The 17628-nt window shown below is 34.5% G+C and overlaps 1 protein-coding gene across 7 annotated transcripts in view; it reads left to right on the top strand.

Moving 5' to 3' along the window:
- The window catches only part of LOC141906818 (kinesin-like protein KIF28), a 139057-nt gene that overhangs the window by 113350 nt on the left and 8079 nt on the right, over positions 1-17628 (top strand). For 5 of the 7 annotated variants that reach the window (XM_074796214.1, XM_074796212.1, XM_074796219.1 and 2 more), the window contains 2 exons: positions 1818-1898; positions 2007-2145. In XM_074796214.1, coding sequence (XP_074652315.1) covers positions 1818-1898; positions 2007-2145 — 220 coding nt within the window. Of the gene's footprint in view, positions 1-1604; positions 1716-1817; positions 1899-2006; positions 2156-17628 lie in introns of those variants that run through there. The other 2 variants (XR_012619423.1, XM_074796213.1) reach the window with 2 other exon arrangements.

Here is a 17628-nt window from a genome sequence, read left to right as displayed (position 1 = left end):
TCCGAATATAAGCGTGAGTCCAGCTTACGGATGAGAGTATGTCATATACTTGTATTTAGCAAATATCTTGTGTATTTGGTAAAGATCGGTATCTACTGTAGGAAAAATTCAATGAAGCTCACGGCCGAATCAAGTAATATATTCTTTTATTTTGATACCTCGTCGACACAACAGCTTTTCTCCGACGGATGATAATATGTCATATACAGGTATTTACTAAATATCCGTGGATTTGGAAAAGCTCGGTATGTACTGTAGGAAAAATAGAATACTGATTCATGGTTGAAGCCTGGGGCCAAATCACTGTAGTAATAGATTCATTTATTTTTGATACCTCGTCGACACTACAGCTTTTCCCTGCTGAATCTGTTCGGCCTGTTTAGTTTAGGCCTACGACTTGCCGGTACTCAAATGATTTATCGTAGTAAATATCCGGTTAATTTGGTAAAGGAAAATAGAATATTGTAAAACTAACTGTTTGAAGCCCGCGGGCAAATCACTGGGAGTAATAAATTTATTTGTACTTGATTTGATTCTTATGGCGAGGAAAACTTGCATCGGATCCGCGGAACGACGACGTAAAGACATGTTGATTATTGATCTTTACAGCTAAATAGTGCCTATGATATTTATAATATTCAGAGTAGTAAATATCATGTGGATCGGTAAAGTGTACCGATGAAGAAAATGGGTAATTGTTAAAATTACGGTTTGAAGACCGCGACTGAATGCGAAGGCTTGCGGCAATAAATTTTTTTATTTACACTTGAATTGATAATCGAAGTGAGGACCAGCCTGCGGATGATGTCGGGATGATGCCTCATTGAATGGGGCTCAATTTTCGATGTTTACAACCCGACAGTGCTTTTGTAACGTTGATTCATCAAAATTCCCATGCAGTATCTGTAGATCGAAGTGAGCTAAATGAAATAAAACGGATTGTATCGAAAACAGCGGTAAGATGAGAAAGCCTTTGCAGTTTTGACGTCAATTGTCAAATAATAATAATAAACATGCGAATATCAATAGGGTTTTCTGTGATGTAACAGAAAACCCTAAAAATAAATGACAATAGAGCACAAATGAATACTTAAAGGAACAGATTACGAAAGATTGAACACGAACGATAGAATACTGTAGCCTTGCCTCGGATTTATGGTCACACTGGAGGGAACTACTTCCAGTTCCACAGGAATACTATAATTTGGTCCTTGGACTCGATAATATTAAAATACGGATTTCGGATGGCCCCATCCATTACACCATCTTTGATTCTGTAAATGTACATTTTGCCCTATTACTGTAGAGCATTGATATTTCACCTAATAATGTTAGGTAGTTACATTGTGTATCTGTCTGAATCTAGCTCATGATGCCATCCAAGATGGTTGACTGGTAGCAATCTTGGATTCTAGAAATGTGCACTTTGGGGCTGAATGGTTTGGAAAGTAGAGCGTTGATATTTCACATGAGATATAGGCTAATTATGTATTAGTAGATGAATGAAGGTCATAATGCTATTCAACATGTTTGACTCATCTTAAATTGAAAATGGATCTATTTCATATAGAGCAATGAAATCGTATAAATTTATTGATTTATAGGGAATGACTGCTGAGATACCAAATGACTGCATAGAAAATTTCATCAAAAACCAATATTAATTTTGGACCTGGGTTTGGGAGGGTGTTGCCTGATGTCTTGGCGATATACGTGTACGTGTTTTAGCAACAAGTGCAAAATTCTGCAAAATTCTAGTTCTTTTGCATGTATCGTTTATCTAGTATCTAGTAGAACAACTTCAATTCATTCTTCAGCAAATTGATCCAGAAATAGAAAAAATACAGACAGAAATGCAAATACTTCAACAGCGAGAGCGAAAAATGGCACAACAATTGGTAAGTCCTTGCTTGCCAGCTTATGATATCATTACTTGCTGGTGAAACCAACAATGTTGTTAGTGTTCATTGAAATTATGATTTCATTATGTAGTCACTTTATCTTAGGCTTGGTTTCGTAAAATGTTAGAAGTTGCCAATGACCATAAGAAAAGGAAAATAGGAGTAAACCTAATCCAGGGTTTGATGGATGCTAAAGATGATCCTACAGCTGATAGATATTTCAGATTGATTGCTGCAGAACCAGGTAAATACTGGTAGGTTTCAATAATTAAATTGAATTCAATTGATTAATTATATGGGATCTTGCAATAATTGAATACAGCAAATTAGCTAATCTTTAACCTCTTTTTAACCCTTTCAGTGCTGACTAATTAATACCCTATAGTGCTGGAGAAAATTTGAAAATTCTAAAAAATTCCACCCTAGTGTGTTGAACAATGGGAATTCCACTATAGTGCCTCTACACCGCAGTGCGGTGTATCGTTAGTTACTAGTATTTCACTATGTTTGACACTTGCTGACATTTTTCAATAGAGATAATTACAAATTACTAATTACATCAATACACCGCAGTGCGGTGTACTAGCAAAATCCATCACTGATTTATACACCGCACTGCGGTGTAGACGCACTGAAAGGGTTAATGTACATAAGATAAGCAGCCGACCATGATATACCACTACCTTGGCCTCGTGCCATGATTTAAGAAGAGTTTAAAGTGGTAGCACCCATTTGATAGGGCACCTTTCCAAATTTCTTTTACAACGACAAAGAGAAATGTGAAGCCCTGTCAGTGCATCTCAGGCATTAAACACCAAACAATCATATATAGATTGGAATTTTTGGAAATTAGTTCTGTTTTTACAGGATTTCACTATTTCTAGTGCCTTCTCTGAATCTTTGGCAATATAACTTGTCCTTTCTAAAATATAATTGAGTCGTGCCTAGGCCGTTTTAGAACATTTTTGATATGGTTTTGCCCAGATTTTGAGCGATGTATGTGCCCCTTTTCTGAAATAATGCCAGATACAGCCTATAACTACGTTATCTGAACAACCAACACTGGCGCTAGGCCGAGTTTTTCCACTATATGATGCCCATATAAAAAACCAGTGACAGTAAAACTAACTACAATCATAGAACATGTCATGATATACAACTTATAAACTCAGGACCTTGCCGACTTAGCCGATTTTCCAACTTAAAGCCGTCCAACTTAGGCCAGTTCTACTATAATAACAATAACAATGGTTATTGTTTATCATAATGTAGCGCCTTCTTTATGCTTAACATAAAACAGGGTAAATAAGGGCTATAATTCCACCAGGCTGGCCTTTTTTAGCTCTCAAGGAATGAGAGAGCTATTACCAGCGTGTCGGCATCGTGTCGTATCTAGCGAGTAGCAGTCATAAAACTTATAAGAAAATTACGACGTTCAGGGAAAACCATAACCTAGATGCATGTATGATGGTACATCTGAATTATTTAGTCGAACAAAAAGTATATTGTTCGATCGAACAGAATATGCCCCTGTGTTTTCTTTGTATCCAATATCCATATTATACCTTTTTAGGTTGAAGTTTATCTTCCATGTTTCTGACCATGTACGGGATAAACTTGTTTAGGTCGTTTTAGAAATTTACTTGGTGTGTACATTTCAGTTTATCAGGACTGAAGAGAAGAACACTTAGGATACTACATTGAGTGACTCCACTAGTTAGATCTACTTATTTCCAAGAATAGACAGTTCTGTTGATTTCGCCCCCTGTTTTCGATTGGAGAAAACAACTGAGCCATTTAAGTGACCCATCATTGATACCATTTTTCTAGAGGCTTGTTTAGTAATTGCTAATGTAGTGCCTAATCAAATGCTTTTCGAACTCTATAAAGACTAAATAAGGCCTAACAATCGATTTTCCAGAGTCAAATAACAATCTGGTCCAATCATCCATGGTTACAAGTAAGCTGAATTGACTGTTTGTAGAACTTCATTTTATAAAACCGTGTTGACCGTTGAACAGGATTCTAAATTCCCTTCACTTTCATAGCCTGATGGGGCCGCGTGAGCATACACACATTCGTGTTCGACGCGAACTAGGCTGTGCAGTAAACCCGTTATCGCTGCTTCGCACCTTTATTAATTTGTTTCCCCACTATTTTCGTCGAAAGAACAAAGGCTTTTTGGTTTACCTTTGTCCAGAGTTGCCACTTCTCCGGATTTCTCCGGAATTCCGGATTTAAAAAAAATCCAATTTCATTTCGGGAGAAGTCAAATAACCACTAAAGAAAACATCGCGAAAATAATAAAATCAATTCGGGATTCGACCCTTAACATCAAAACGTGACGGCTCCGTAGAGTGTTCGAAAAAGCCGTATTGTGCTGCCACGTAGTGGCAACAACCCGGCAGTACGCAATTAAACCAAGATGACGCGACGATCGAAATCGACTGACGCTTCGTTTGTTTTTGGCTCTGGTTTATATATGAGGTGTATTTGACGGAACCAATCGCTATTTGAAAAAATGATCTATAGGCGGTAATGAAAGTGAGACCTATAACGCGTATTGTGCCAGAACGCATCTCCTGGCGTTCTAATTTCAAAAAATTTTCTAGGGGAGGGCCCCCAGACCCCCCGACTTATTTTCCGGGTTTTTTAGCTTCACATAAGTGGCAACTCTGTTTGTCAGCAGTATGAGGTTGGCATTGAGCCAATTCATGTAAAATCGGGTACGTTTTTTTTATGTGAGCATTTGTTTCATTGGTTCTTGGGTTAAAAGATGTATAATCCGTGTGATTCAAGACAAGACGAACCTCCGTCGATGACACGGTCAACTTTGTTTAAATTCGACGAAAAACTGCTTTGGCGGGAAAATTCTCATCCTCCCCCGGCAGGGATTCGAACCTGATGGCATCGAGATTGCCACGGCACGAAACCCTGCCATAATCGACCGCGTGCGCAGATACATGCGCAGTTCAGATGATGTGATTTTTAGCCAATCAGAAATCCCGTTTTATTTTAGCCCGGGGTTTCCCATTTATAGTTCATCCTTGAAATTTGCCTCAACGATTATACAACGAGCAATCTGATTGGTGCCGCCAGTTTTCGTTCGGAAAGCTGCGCATGTACCTGCGCACCCAGTCTACTGATGCAGGGGTTCGTGCCGTGGCTGAGTGTAGCGATGCCATCAGGTTCGAGTCCCTGCAGAGGGAGGATGGAAAATTCTTAGCTCTTGCGTATAAAATTGCAATGACCTCGATTGAAGGGTAGATGTCTCTACGAGCGAATGTGATTGGCTGTTTTTGGGATATACGGGGAATTCTGGCGCTACTAAAATAATTATGGGAAAGCCATTACTGGCGAATGTTTCATTGGACTAGGTGCCGTATATGTGTGAATTTTAAATGTTCATTGCTGGTGAGAACATGATTATTTCACATATCGCCATAGGTATTGTTTCATTTTAATACCCGGTGATTGTGTTGATTGAGATTGAAGTGAATCGAACATTCACTACATAAGGCCTCCACACGCGCGGGAGTGCTAAACATTAGACTGTTGCACACACAAACACACTCGTACAGACTACTATATGGTGATGCTGTAACGCTGCTTGGTGCGTGCACGTTTGGTGATAACAGGCTGAATAATCGTCGTAGCAGATGAGCGCTGTGTTTTCTGTTTGATAGAATTTGTGATAAATTTTAATTTCTTGTGACCTGAAAATACTAAGCAGCAAACTAAAGAATAAGTCAATGTCTGAATGTTGTAGTGGTAAATTCCAGGATTTAAAATTATCTAATACTACGCCCCGGTGTTTTAGCTTCCGCGGCCATACGTTGGAAGTGGTGTCGTTTCTAAGACTCAATATTCAGCCACCCTCTGATATGTGACATCATATGAGTTTTATATGAATATTTTTTCATACAAATATTTATCTTTGGTCTTATTTGACTACAAAATAATTCTTTAAGAAAGATAAAATACAATATAAACTTCTAGAACTTTGAAGTCACAAATTAAAAAGATTTTTCAAGCAATGCCCTTACTCCAAAGAACCTCTAGCTTTCAAGGTAAACCACACTTTGCCCATGGGCAATTTATTTACCTTACTGCTGTTTCCGATACAATCAGTTTAATTTCATTGTGCTCACTTCAATCTACAGATACTCTGTGCGTATTTTGATGAATCAGCATTACAAAAGCACTGTTGGGCCATAAACATCGAAAATTGAGCCCCATTCAATGAGGCGACTTGTATTTTACCTTCATGACGTAGTCATGAAGTTTATGAGATAGTAGTGAGTCAATGACGTCATTTTTCGTGTCACCACTAATAACTTGTTGGTAGGAATTGAGTTGAAGATTTGTCAAACGAATGAATACTTTAAAGGTCAAGTGCCCTCTAAATAGAATATTGTGTAAAACCTATTTTCTAAATGTGATATGTGTATAAATGATAAGTGTGTTACTAATTTTGATTTTTGATCTTAAAATAGGGATTGTCCCTGTTGTTTATTTGGTTTGTAAATTTCTTTAGATTTTTTGATTGAGTGTCCCTTACAGACCCACCACACCTGCCGGGAGCGAAACAGGGGGTTTGATTTTGAAATCGGAAATCGAAGTACAGATATAGTTGTTTGCTCGGCGGTCTAATTTACAGAATTTTTTTTTAAATCGAAGTACATAATTGGAAATTCGGTTCCGGTTCGTTCAAACAATCTTCCAAGCAGTCTGAAACGGCAAGTGACTGATTGGGGTGAATTTTTCTGGCTGCCTAATTTAATACATCAAGATTTTGGAAATAGCTAATTACAAGGGTGAAGATCATTTTGTCCATTTTTATTTTTTTTTGGTCGTTTTCTACGTGTAAATAGTCCGATAGTTTATTGTGGTTTTTTTCTCGGGTAGATGTTGATGTAGAAGTCCTCTAAGTTGATTGTTCCGCGTGTTGACTAGATAGAAAGGAAGCACATTTCGAAACGCAAATTTTCCAGATGAGAGTATGGTCGTTGGGTATCCGAAGTGTAGTTTATGACATCGACGGTGCAGCTCCGATGAGGATGGGTTTCTCCGTCAAGGGGAGCGCAATCGGTACTTCACATCTGGTGCTAAATGGAGTTTTCCTAAAAGGAAAAGTTTTTAGACGGGAGCAGTTTTGTGTTTCTAATATACAGTGCATAGTTAGGTATGTGGATGCGTCGCAATCAAACGGACAGTGCTATGCGCATTGATGGACCGTCAGTAAGAAAGCGGCACAGGCACGTGAATATTGAATACATATTTGTACACTTACGAATATACAGTCTTCATCGGGTTTTATTTACATTGTCACAATTAGGTTTTTGGTAGTTTTTAATGAGACTGATGTCAAGAGGCAACTTTCCAGCCACCACCACGCGCAGATAGACTGAGCTTGCTATCCTGAAGCCAAAAAGGTGCAGCTTTCCAGCTATCGCGGCAATGAGACTGAGTTTACAGTCAAAACATCAGAAACAGTAAACTTACTGTAATGCGTATGTGGTGAAATAAAGCAAAAGTGGTCAGACAGTTCTATGCGTATTGATAGACCGTCGTTCCGGTTCGATCCATATCAGAACATACCTCAAGTGTCAAAATCGGGGTATGTTGGTGTAATTAATAAAAGAAAATGGCGTTGGGTTTAATTAATAGACTACGCTAATGGTATCGATTGTGATTCTGTTTACTGCATTCAGTCCGCTTGCGTCCAGATGTATAAGTATATTGTTAAGACTCCAAATATGAAGGTTTTGTTGAAGCATGATTTCTTGGTTTAGGCGATCTATTAGTGAGTTTTTGAAATAAATTATAGTGTTGATGCGGCCAGAGCCTTGTTCTAGATTGTAATGATTTTTGTACAAAATGGATTGTGCGAGAAACAAAAGATAGAGTGTGCGTTTGAAGAAGTCTCTTTCTATTGTTTTAGTAATTCCTGTGTAGACGATGTCTTGAGTGATGTTTATAGGTGCGTTTATTATGCGTTGAAAGATTGGTTGTATACGTGAATATAATTGCTGTGCTTCTGTGCATGAATATACTACATGGTCATTCGTTGCCGCGCATCCACAAATTTTACAATTTGGATCAGTTTTAATTTTCCAAAGTACTAATTTTGAAGCTGTTGCAAGAGTATTATGTAGTAATTTCCAATGAATATCACTTAATCTATCGATATGTTTATTATAAACTTCATTCCAAATTTCCGGCCAATTCAGATCAGTATTTAAAAGTTCAGTAATTTTGGTTTGCCCAATCGATGTGATTTGATGGAGATTTTTTAATAATAGTATTCTATAAATTTGGGATGATGAAAGTTTTCCTATAGTACAGTCTATATTATCAAATTGCACATAGATTTTTGGTAATTCACCAGGATCTAAATTTTGGTCAGATAGAATTAGTTTCCAATGTTGCGGAATCGCATTGTATATACATGTGTGTTTTAATCTATTTGTTAATGGTGTTTCGTTAAATGCTTTGTAGTTGCCACGATTATCGAATAGATGTCGTACATTGGTTATACCGTGATGTATGTATTCTGTGAAATTAATTTTCCTGTTGAGTTTAATTTTTGGGTTGCCAAAAATAGGTTTTTGCAGAATTTTGGTAATGGTCTCAGTTGGAACTAGATGTTTTTGAAAAACTGTCCATGATTTAAATAGATGTCTGTAGTAGTTATTTGTAATGACTTTTTTTTGGTATTTCATTGTGAATCATGTTTGAAATATTCCAGCCTGGGCCTAGATATTTTTGCAGGTTGTAGTTGATTAGTGGTTTCCAGTGAGTAGGTTTTAGAACATGGTTAATTATCGTCTTAATTGCCTGTGTTTGCTGTCTGTATTTGACGCTGTGTATGTCGAGGCCTCCGTGTTCGATTTTTTTGTGTATTATGTCCCTACCGACAAGGCGTTTTCCATTGTCCCATAGGAAATTGATGATTTTTGGTTCAAAGATTTTGATATATTTATCTGGGATTGGAAAAATTTCGGAAGTGTACCATAACATAGGTAAAATGAAAGAGTTTATGACGACCTTTTTGCCGTGTAAAGATAATTTAATTTGGCGCCAAAGATTTATGACATTTTGAATTTTATTTATCGGATACCAGTTTTAAATCATCACCATTCTCATTTCCGAAATGAATTCCATAAATCTTCATGGATTTCTTCCAATTTAAGTCTAAAGGTTTATCGTTTCTAGTTTTCCAAGATCCTAACCACATACACTCAGTTTTGTCTTTATTAATTTTTGCACCCGATGCTCGTTCAAATAAAGTTGTAAAGGCTTGATTCAATGATTCTAAGTCGGTTAGACATAGTGTAGTGTCATCTGCGTATCGTTTGATTTTAATTTCTGTGTCGTCTCGTAATTTCACTCCTTTAATGTTGTTATTTTCGCGTATTTTAATTGCTAATGGTTCCGCTGCTATTATGTAGAGTATTGCACTCATGGGACACCCCTGTCTTACGCCTCTTTCTAAAGTGAAGGGTTTAGTTAAGAAGCCGTTACTTTTGATTCTAGATTTTGGATTTGAATAGCAAGTTTTGATGTATCGAATTAGATTTTCTCAAAAACTGAAAGATTCTAAAGTTTTGAACATATATTGCCAGTCAACGCGATCGAAAGCTTTCATTTGACCGATTGTTACGTAATCAATTAAGTCTCTAATTATATGGCCATTGTCTTGGATTCGAGGTCCCTTTACACTACATGTCTGATCTGGGTGTATTATGTCTGTTAGGCCGTTACGTAATCAATTAAGTCTCTAATTATATGGCCATTGTCTTGGATTCGAGGTCCCTTTACACTACATGTCTGATCTGGGTGTATTATGTCTGTTAGGCCGTTAATTAATCTGTTAGCAAGAACTTTCGTGAATATTTTGTAATCTGTACATAGTAACGAGATTGGTCTCCAATTTTTCAAGTCTGTTTTGTCATTTTTCTTATGAATTTATGATATAATACCAGTTTGCATTGATTTAGAAAGTCTATTTTCTTGTATACACGCATGTATTAATTGTAGGAAGTCATTTCGGAGAGTATGCCAAAATATTCTATAAAATTCAATAGGTAGTCCGTCTATACCAGGGGACTTATTATTTTGAAAAGATTTTACTGAATTTGTTAATTCGTCCATATCTATTTCGGAGTCATGCTGAAGTTTCTTTTGATTGGAGATTTGAGGTAAATTAGTCAGGAATATATTTTGGGTTTCTAAATCCGTTTCTTCTTTTCTATATAAGTCTTTATAGAATTTGAGTTGAATTTTTTCAATGTCTTTTTGTCCGGTTTTAATTTCACCTAGATTATTTTTGAGAGTCATGATGTGATTCTTTTTAGCGCGTTGTTTTTCATAATTCGCAAAGAAAGTACTTGTTTTCTCTCCGAATTCTCTCCACTCAATCTTAGATCTAATCATAGCACTTTTTGCTTTTTCAATTTCGAAATCACGAATACGCTTGGTGAGATATTCAATTTGATTGTGGTTAGTATTTACTCCTATATCAGAAAGTTTTTCGAGAATGAATAATTCAGATTCTAATGATTCCTTAAGATTGTATTTAATTCTCCGGAGTTCCGATGCAAATTTTATAGATCTTTGTTTTATCTGAGTTTTGCTCTCTTCCCACCATTCAATAATTGAGTCATAAAACTGTTTGTGATTTTGCCACTGTGCCCAAAAATCTGTTATCTTATTGATGTAATTAGGGTTTTTAAGTAGTTCTTTGTTGAGATGCCAGTATCCCTTGCCATTTGACTTGAGAAGTGTTTATTGTCAATTCGCTGATCTTGTGATCGGAATGAATAGACGTGTTTCACCTGTTCTATGTCTGATTGTAAAGTGTCTGACACATAGAATCGATCTATTCTTGTTTTAATGACATTGTTATTGCGTTTTGCTACTCTAGAGAAAGCTGTTGTGTTTGGGTTTTTAAGTCTGTAAGCGTCTGCTAATCTGTTTTGTTGACATAAATTGGCTAATTGTTCGGAGCCACTTCGTATTGAAGAATTGATGGATGTTGAATCACGATCTATGGGACTTTCTATACAATTAAAGTCCCCTGCTATTATTGTAAGCTCATTAGGGTTGAGATTAAGATAATTACTGATATTGCTAAGGAAAATTTTCCTATCACGTTCCTTATTTGGGGCATATACGTTAACGATATTGTAAATTTGGCTGAACAAGGATATTTTCAAGGATATCAATCTCCCTTGTCTGTCTATAGTTTTATCTAAAATCGTATATTCTAAAGATTTTCGAATACATATGGTTACTCCTCATTTCCTTTCGTTTATAATATTAGATATAATCTCAAAATCTTTCCTCAAGGGCCTAAATATTTTTTGAATTTCATAATCATTCGATATGTGAGTTTCTTGAAGTAAAAATATATCATAGTTTTTAAGTCTTTCAAAAATGCCAACAATTCGAGCATTCGAGTAAACTAAGCCGTTGCAATTAAGTGATAGTAATCTAATACATTCTAAAGTATCCGCCATTGTATGTCTTTTTTTTACCTACATAATTAGTGAAAATTCTACATTACCTTAATTTGATCTTTTAGTCTTTGGTTTTGGTTGACTTTTTGGTTGACTCTTTGGTTGACTCTTTTTCTGTGGTCGGACTGGTGCGGGTGGTGCAGTGCTTGAATTTGTTGGCTTTGCAGCAGTTTCTCTCGCATCGTCCGATTCTTCGTCTCCAGTTTGGGCTGGCTTCTGGTCGATTATCGGGGACTTCTCGTCTTCCGAAGGCGCCTTTGACTTGTGCGACTTCTTCTGCGTTTGAGAAAGTTCAGTTTGAGATGATGGCCTCTTTCTCGACTCATCTGTGACAACGGCCATTTCTGTCGCCACCTCATCTTTGTTCTCAGATGCTTCAGCCGGTGTTGGGTTTCCTTTTTTCATCAATGTTAAAGAAACGGTCTGTCGGAAATGGATTTGACGGCATCGATCGGGTGTATGGGTTGGATGAGTACATGCAATGTTGCACTCATCCCAGGTGTGATTAAATTGTCCACATATCACGCAATGTTCAGGCTGACCGTTGTAATAGACCCTTACAAGAAGTAATCCATAACGTTTCGAATCAAGAGTTATATTCCGTGGGATAGGTGATGTAATAGCTACCTCCAGTACACGTTTCTCACCGTTCTGAAATGTTGTTTTTCCTATCGTCGGGTGATAGGATCCCGTAAGGATGTTTCCGTATGGTCGAATCATTTTGTCTACCGCTTCGTGAGGGCAGATCGCAGGTATACCTTCGATCCTGACGATGGTAGGAGTCTCCAAAGCCGATCGAAACTGTATAGTCGCTCCTCTAAACATAATCCTGTGGTTTTTTAGAATGTTGTATTGTTCCTCAGATCCACAAAATACTCCCACGTTGTAAGTGATGTAACAATCCGTGATGAAATAAGCACTGTGCATCTGAAATAATCCAACAGTTTCCAGTCTCTAATCCTGCACCGCATAATCACCATTCGTAGCGTATTTAATCCTTTTAGAAGTTGTTTAAGATTCCTAAATTCTTTCTGATGATACTGTTGATACTGTAATAGATAACACAAGAAACATACAATGGATAGCCAGCAGTAGAGCTGTGAATAAAGTGAAGGAATGGTGTTGTTTTATTGATTTTACATATAGGCAATGTGTACTGAGTTCACACACATGAGTAATAGGGTAAGTGTCTTTTCATACCAGAGGTCGAAAGGTCGAGCTCATAAAGAATAAAAAATAAATTCTCACACGCTCGAATTTCATTTTATTTTTCACTCACTCAACCTTTCAACCTCTGATATGAAACAACACTAACCCTTTTACTCTAATGATATTCATATGTATGAACATTATATAAATGAATATTATATAAATGAAATTTTTATAAAAAAATATGTATAATAAATGGAGAGTAAACAAATACACAGTGACTTAAATAGAATAGAATAGAATTAAAGATACTACAAATGTCAAATCTGTAGATTATAAATTCAAAAAGTTAACAGAATTAACATTACATAAGAAATATTTAATTACAAATATTGAAACAATTACTAATAGATATGGTAATAAATTAGTTATTCACTTAGAATATTAAAAGGAAATGAATATAAATTCAGAACATATTTACCACATAGATTTCATAGATTATCTAGTGAAGATCTAGAAGAAGTGTGTTCTGGTGATTTCTATTTCATATACAAAGGTAGGAATGAAAAAGGATGTCATGATATAGATTTCGAATAAAAAAATATGTAAAATAAATGCAAGATAAATTAAAAGAATATAGAATATTTGTTGACTCTAGAAAGCTTACAAATTATAAATCTCACAATTTACTAGTACAATTAGATAGAGAATTTAGAAATTTTGTAGATTTAAAATTTGTAAATATAAGTTTAAGTAATTCGATTTGTAATTTATCGGATAAAACTCTAGAATATAATTCTTTTATGAATCATATTAGAATTATAAGTAAATGGTTTACTTTACTTTTAAAACCAGGATTATATAATTTGGAAACATTAGCTCAAGAAATTAAAAGAAGAGCACGGTTAAAAATTAGAAGTGAACATAAATTTGCAATTAGATTTATAAAATTCAAGAGTGAAGATAAGTTTGGAATTAGATTTAATAAAAGTGATATTAATAATAAAATAAAGATTAGGTTAGACAATGACGAACAACATCAATTTTTAGTTAAAAAACCTATAGCTAAACTGTTACTAAACTTTAAACTAAATCATAATTTAGCTGAATGTGATTTTCAACCTTGTATTCCACAATTTAATCATTTTAAATTAGAAATAAGAAATCATAATGGATATTTAATTGATTAAGATAACTTTCCTGTAATTTATGAATTAGTTATAAGATGTATAGAGTAATTTTTTGTTATATGAATATGAATATAACAGTAGGACCGAGTATATGTTTTGGATTTGATTTTAAATGTGAGTAAGAAATGAAATTTGATATTAATAATGTAATTACACATATTTAAAATATTGCATTTTTTAATGGAACAACATTTGATTATGAAAAAATAACAGATAAAGAAACTTATAATGTAGAAAAGATTACTGATTTAATTAGAAATTCTTTAAGATTTTATGAATAAGATGAAGATTTTATTATCGATGATATTAAAAGAATAATAACTGAAATATATAAAAATGAAACTAATGATATTATGAATGTTGAAATAATTATAACGAAGATAACTAGATATTTTGAAGGTGATTTTTTTGATAAATAAATGAGTGATTATAAGTGGATAATAACTGGATTATATAATGGAGCATTACTATCAATGGGAACAGTTGGTTATACAATGATATTTAAAAAAGTATTTAAAATGGGAAGTATTAATGTTGATAGATTTGGTATAAATGATATTTCAAAATTAACATTAGCAGTTACTTTATCTAATTTAACTATTGATTATTTAGAAAAACAAAAATATATCCCTCCTATAAATGCATAATTTTTTTTACTAAATAATAACTATTATAGGATCGGCAATTGTTAACGCTTTAGCATTTACAGGTGGTGGTTATTTATTAGAGCATATTGATAAAAATGGTTCATTATCAGAACAAATAAGATATAACTTAGCGTTAGAAAAATATAATAAAGCTGCAGAAGAATATAGAGAAAATAGACAAAATTTTATGGATTATATTAATAAAGAATTATATAATCAGAAAATTTCACACCGAGATTTTCGATCAATCGATGAGGCTATGAGTTTATATAACGCAGTAACAAATAAAGAAAAAATTACATCTATACAAACCTACAATGTCAGATTATTATACCCCAAGTAATAAACAGAAGAAATATGAAATAATATGGATTTTAAGTGGAACTGTTATTGTTTTATTTGTTGCATATAAATTTACAAATTAGTAATTTTTTAATAAATGGATGATAAAGTTGATAATAATGATATTATTCCTCATGATACAAATAAAAGTAAATTACAATTATACTTGGAAAAACAAATATTAGAATTTGATGATTTAAAAGTTTAAAGGAAAAAATATTTAAAAAGCAAAATTATATATTATTTTATTATAAGTGGTTCAGCTACAATTAGTTCTGAAATAACATTTCTAGCAATATTCTCACCATTAACACCTTTAGCTATATCAATTGGTGTGCTAGGATTATCATCGAGTGTTTTAACTGGTATATAAGCTGTAAATTAAATATAAAAAGTAATAAAGAAAAAATAAAATCTAATATAAAAGAAATTAATATATTGAAAAATACATTAGATTATATTATTAGTTTAAATGGTAACATAACAATTGAAGAACAAGATAAATTATTAAAAGAATTAATTAATTATTAATTTTCTTATGTAAATGGGGTTTCCAAAAGCTTTCCGATATAATAAATCCATTAAATATAATATTCCTGCAATAGATTTAAATAAAAATATTTCGTATGAAAATTTAGTTTTAAATTCATTAATTAATTTAGAAATTTATGTAGCTGAAACTAATTATTTTATTTCTAATATGGAAAATATATTTACATCATATGAAGTTACTTTTACTCGAGATGAATATAATATATATAAAATAAAATCTAATATAAAATATTGGCAGAATCAATTAAATTTTGCTGTTTATTGTGCAACAACAGGATGTGGTATAAGTTGGACCTTTCGACCTCTGGTATGAAAAGACACTTACCCTATTACTCACGTGTATGTTTGTTTGGCAAAGATGACGCATGAATATGGCGCTGACATGCAGCTGCGGCCAAGGCGCATACGCTGTATAGGTCAATGATCGAGTTATTAAATTTTACTGATTTAAGGGACATACATGATTTTTTTCTATAAGGCTGATCCCAGGTCATTATTTGAGTACTTAAGTATCATTTGGAAAGTAAACCTCAAAAAGTAGGAATAAGAGGGCACTTGACCTTTAATCTTATTAATGCAGAGTGTGAAATTTCTTTTTTTAGATATTTCCCTAAATTGTTAGAAAATGTCGATAGTAAGACCGTGGAAAAGTTTCTATCGTTGAATGGGCGAATCACAGTGGCAGAGTGCACCTGTCAGAAATAGTTCCATATGAGGGCTAAGCTAAGTCAGAGGTGGTTTATCATTTTTTTTAACTAAAGTGCCGTTATTTTCCCAATCAAATTGCTAGTTTAATCGTTTCTCGTGAGTCAACCCTTGTAATTCAAGTGTTTTGATTTGATGTGCGTAGATATACATTATGACTTGCGTATTGAATGGCGGTTTGTTTAAGCTGCGTGTTGACCATTGAATAGTGGAATTTTAGGGTGGAGTTATCTTGATTTCATCCACACGAATGTATCCTGTACATTTTCGATTACTCACTTATCTGCACAGTGAAGAGAAGACGACTCAGGATACTACCTTGAGTGACTCCACTAGTTAAAGCTACTTATTTCCAAGATTAGATAGTTCCACCTGTTTTCGTGCAGAGAAATCTGCTGAGCCATTAAAGCTACCCATCATTGATACCGTTTCCAAATAGCTTGTTTAGTAATCGCTGATGTTTTACCTTATCAAATGCTTTTTCGAAATCCATATAGACTAAGTGAGGCCTAACAATCGATTTTCCAGAGTCAAATAACCATATGGTCTAGTCATCCATGGTTTCAAAGGAGACCTAATTGACAGTTTGTAGACCAGCTTCCATTTATAAAACCGTGTTGACCGATGAACAGGATTTTAAATTCCCTTCATTTTCAATAGCATGGTGGGGCTGCGTCTGCATGATACACACGATCGTGGTCGACGCAGTATCCAGACAAGACCAACAAGATTAGAATACGAACAAGACTGTACAGAAAACCCGCTTTGCAGCTATATTTAAGATTTAATTTCATAATCAGTTTAGGCCAATTTCGTATAGATCCCAACTCGAATCCCGCTTAACTCGTTGATTTTTTTCTGGTCCCAATGAATTCGAGTTGAGCGGAGTCTACTGTAAAAGAGTTTTTTTAATCTCATCTAATGAATTATTATCTCAAATGAATTGCGATTACCGATGCCATAAAGCAGGACTAGCGTAGTCACTGGTTTTATCCATGTAACTTCAGCAAGGGATGGTTAAATAACATTCTTTTCCATTTATATTGGCACCTGTGTGTATTTTGTCATGGAAAAAGTCGTAGCCATGGCACGTTCAAAGATTGTGCCAAGTTTCTATATCAATAGTTTCAATATTAATTGACAAGGGGTGTTCAATATTGTCACATTGTTCTGTTGTCACCCAATGGGTATATTCAAAATAAATGTTTAGTTTACCGGTGTATTTACAAATTAGCTGTTACTTTATCCCATCAGAAAAAGAATCTGTTGAAACCAGAAGAAAACTGTCACAAACCGTTTGATCAAATCTGTCAACTAAGGGTTTAGCTCGTAGCTCTATTGTTGTCATAGTGTACTGTGCTGTAATCCCCTTTTTACGCTACGAATTTCCTGCTATAAACTCGTTCGCATACCTTGTTCTCGTCGCAATACGCCACCAGCCTACTTGACGGACGGATCTCGATGCATAGTTCGCAAACGAAGTTGTAAGTAATGTAATACATAGATTAATATTTGAATAATTAGACGTCATCTGTTTGTTGTTTGTCTGATATGTAATTTGCATTTTCAGTTAACGGAAGTTCAATAAAGTATTCCTGTTAAAACCGTTTCGCAGTTA

The sequence above is a fragment of the Tubulanus polymorphus genome, chromosome 6 (assembly GCF_964204645.1).
Source record: "Tubulanus polymorphus chromosome 6, tnTubPoly1.2, whole genome shotgun sequence".
NCBI classification, from domain to species: domain Eukaryota; kingdom Metazoa; phylum Nemertea; class Palaeonemertea; order Tubulaniformes; family Tubulanidae; genus Tubulanus; species Tubulanus polymorphus.
This window is presented reverse-complemented; position numbering and strand designations above follow the sequence as displayed.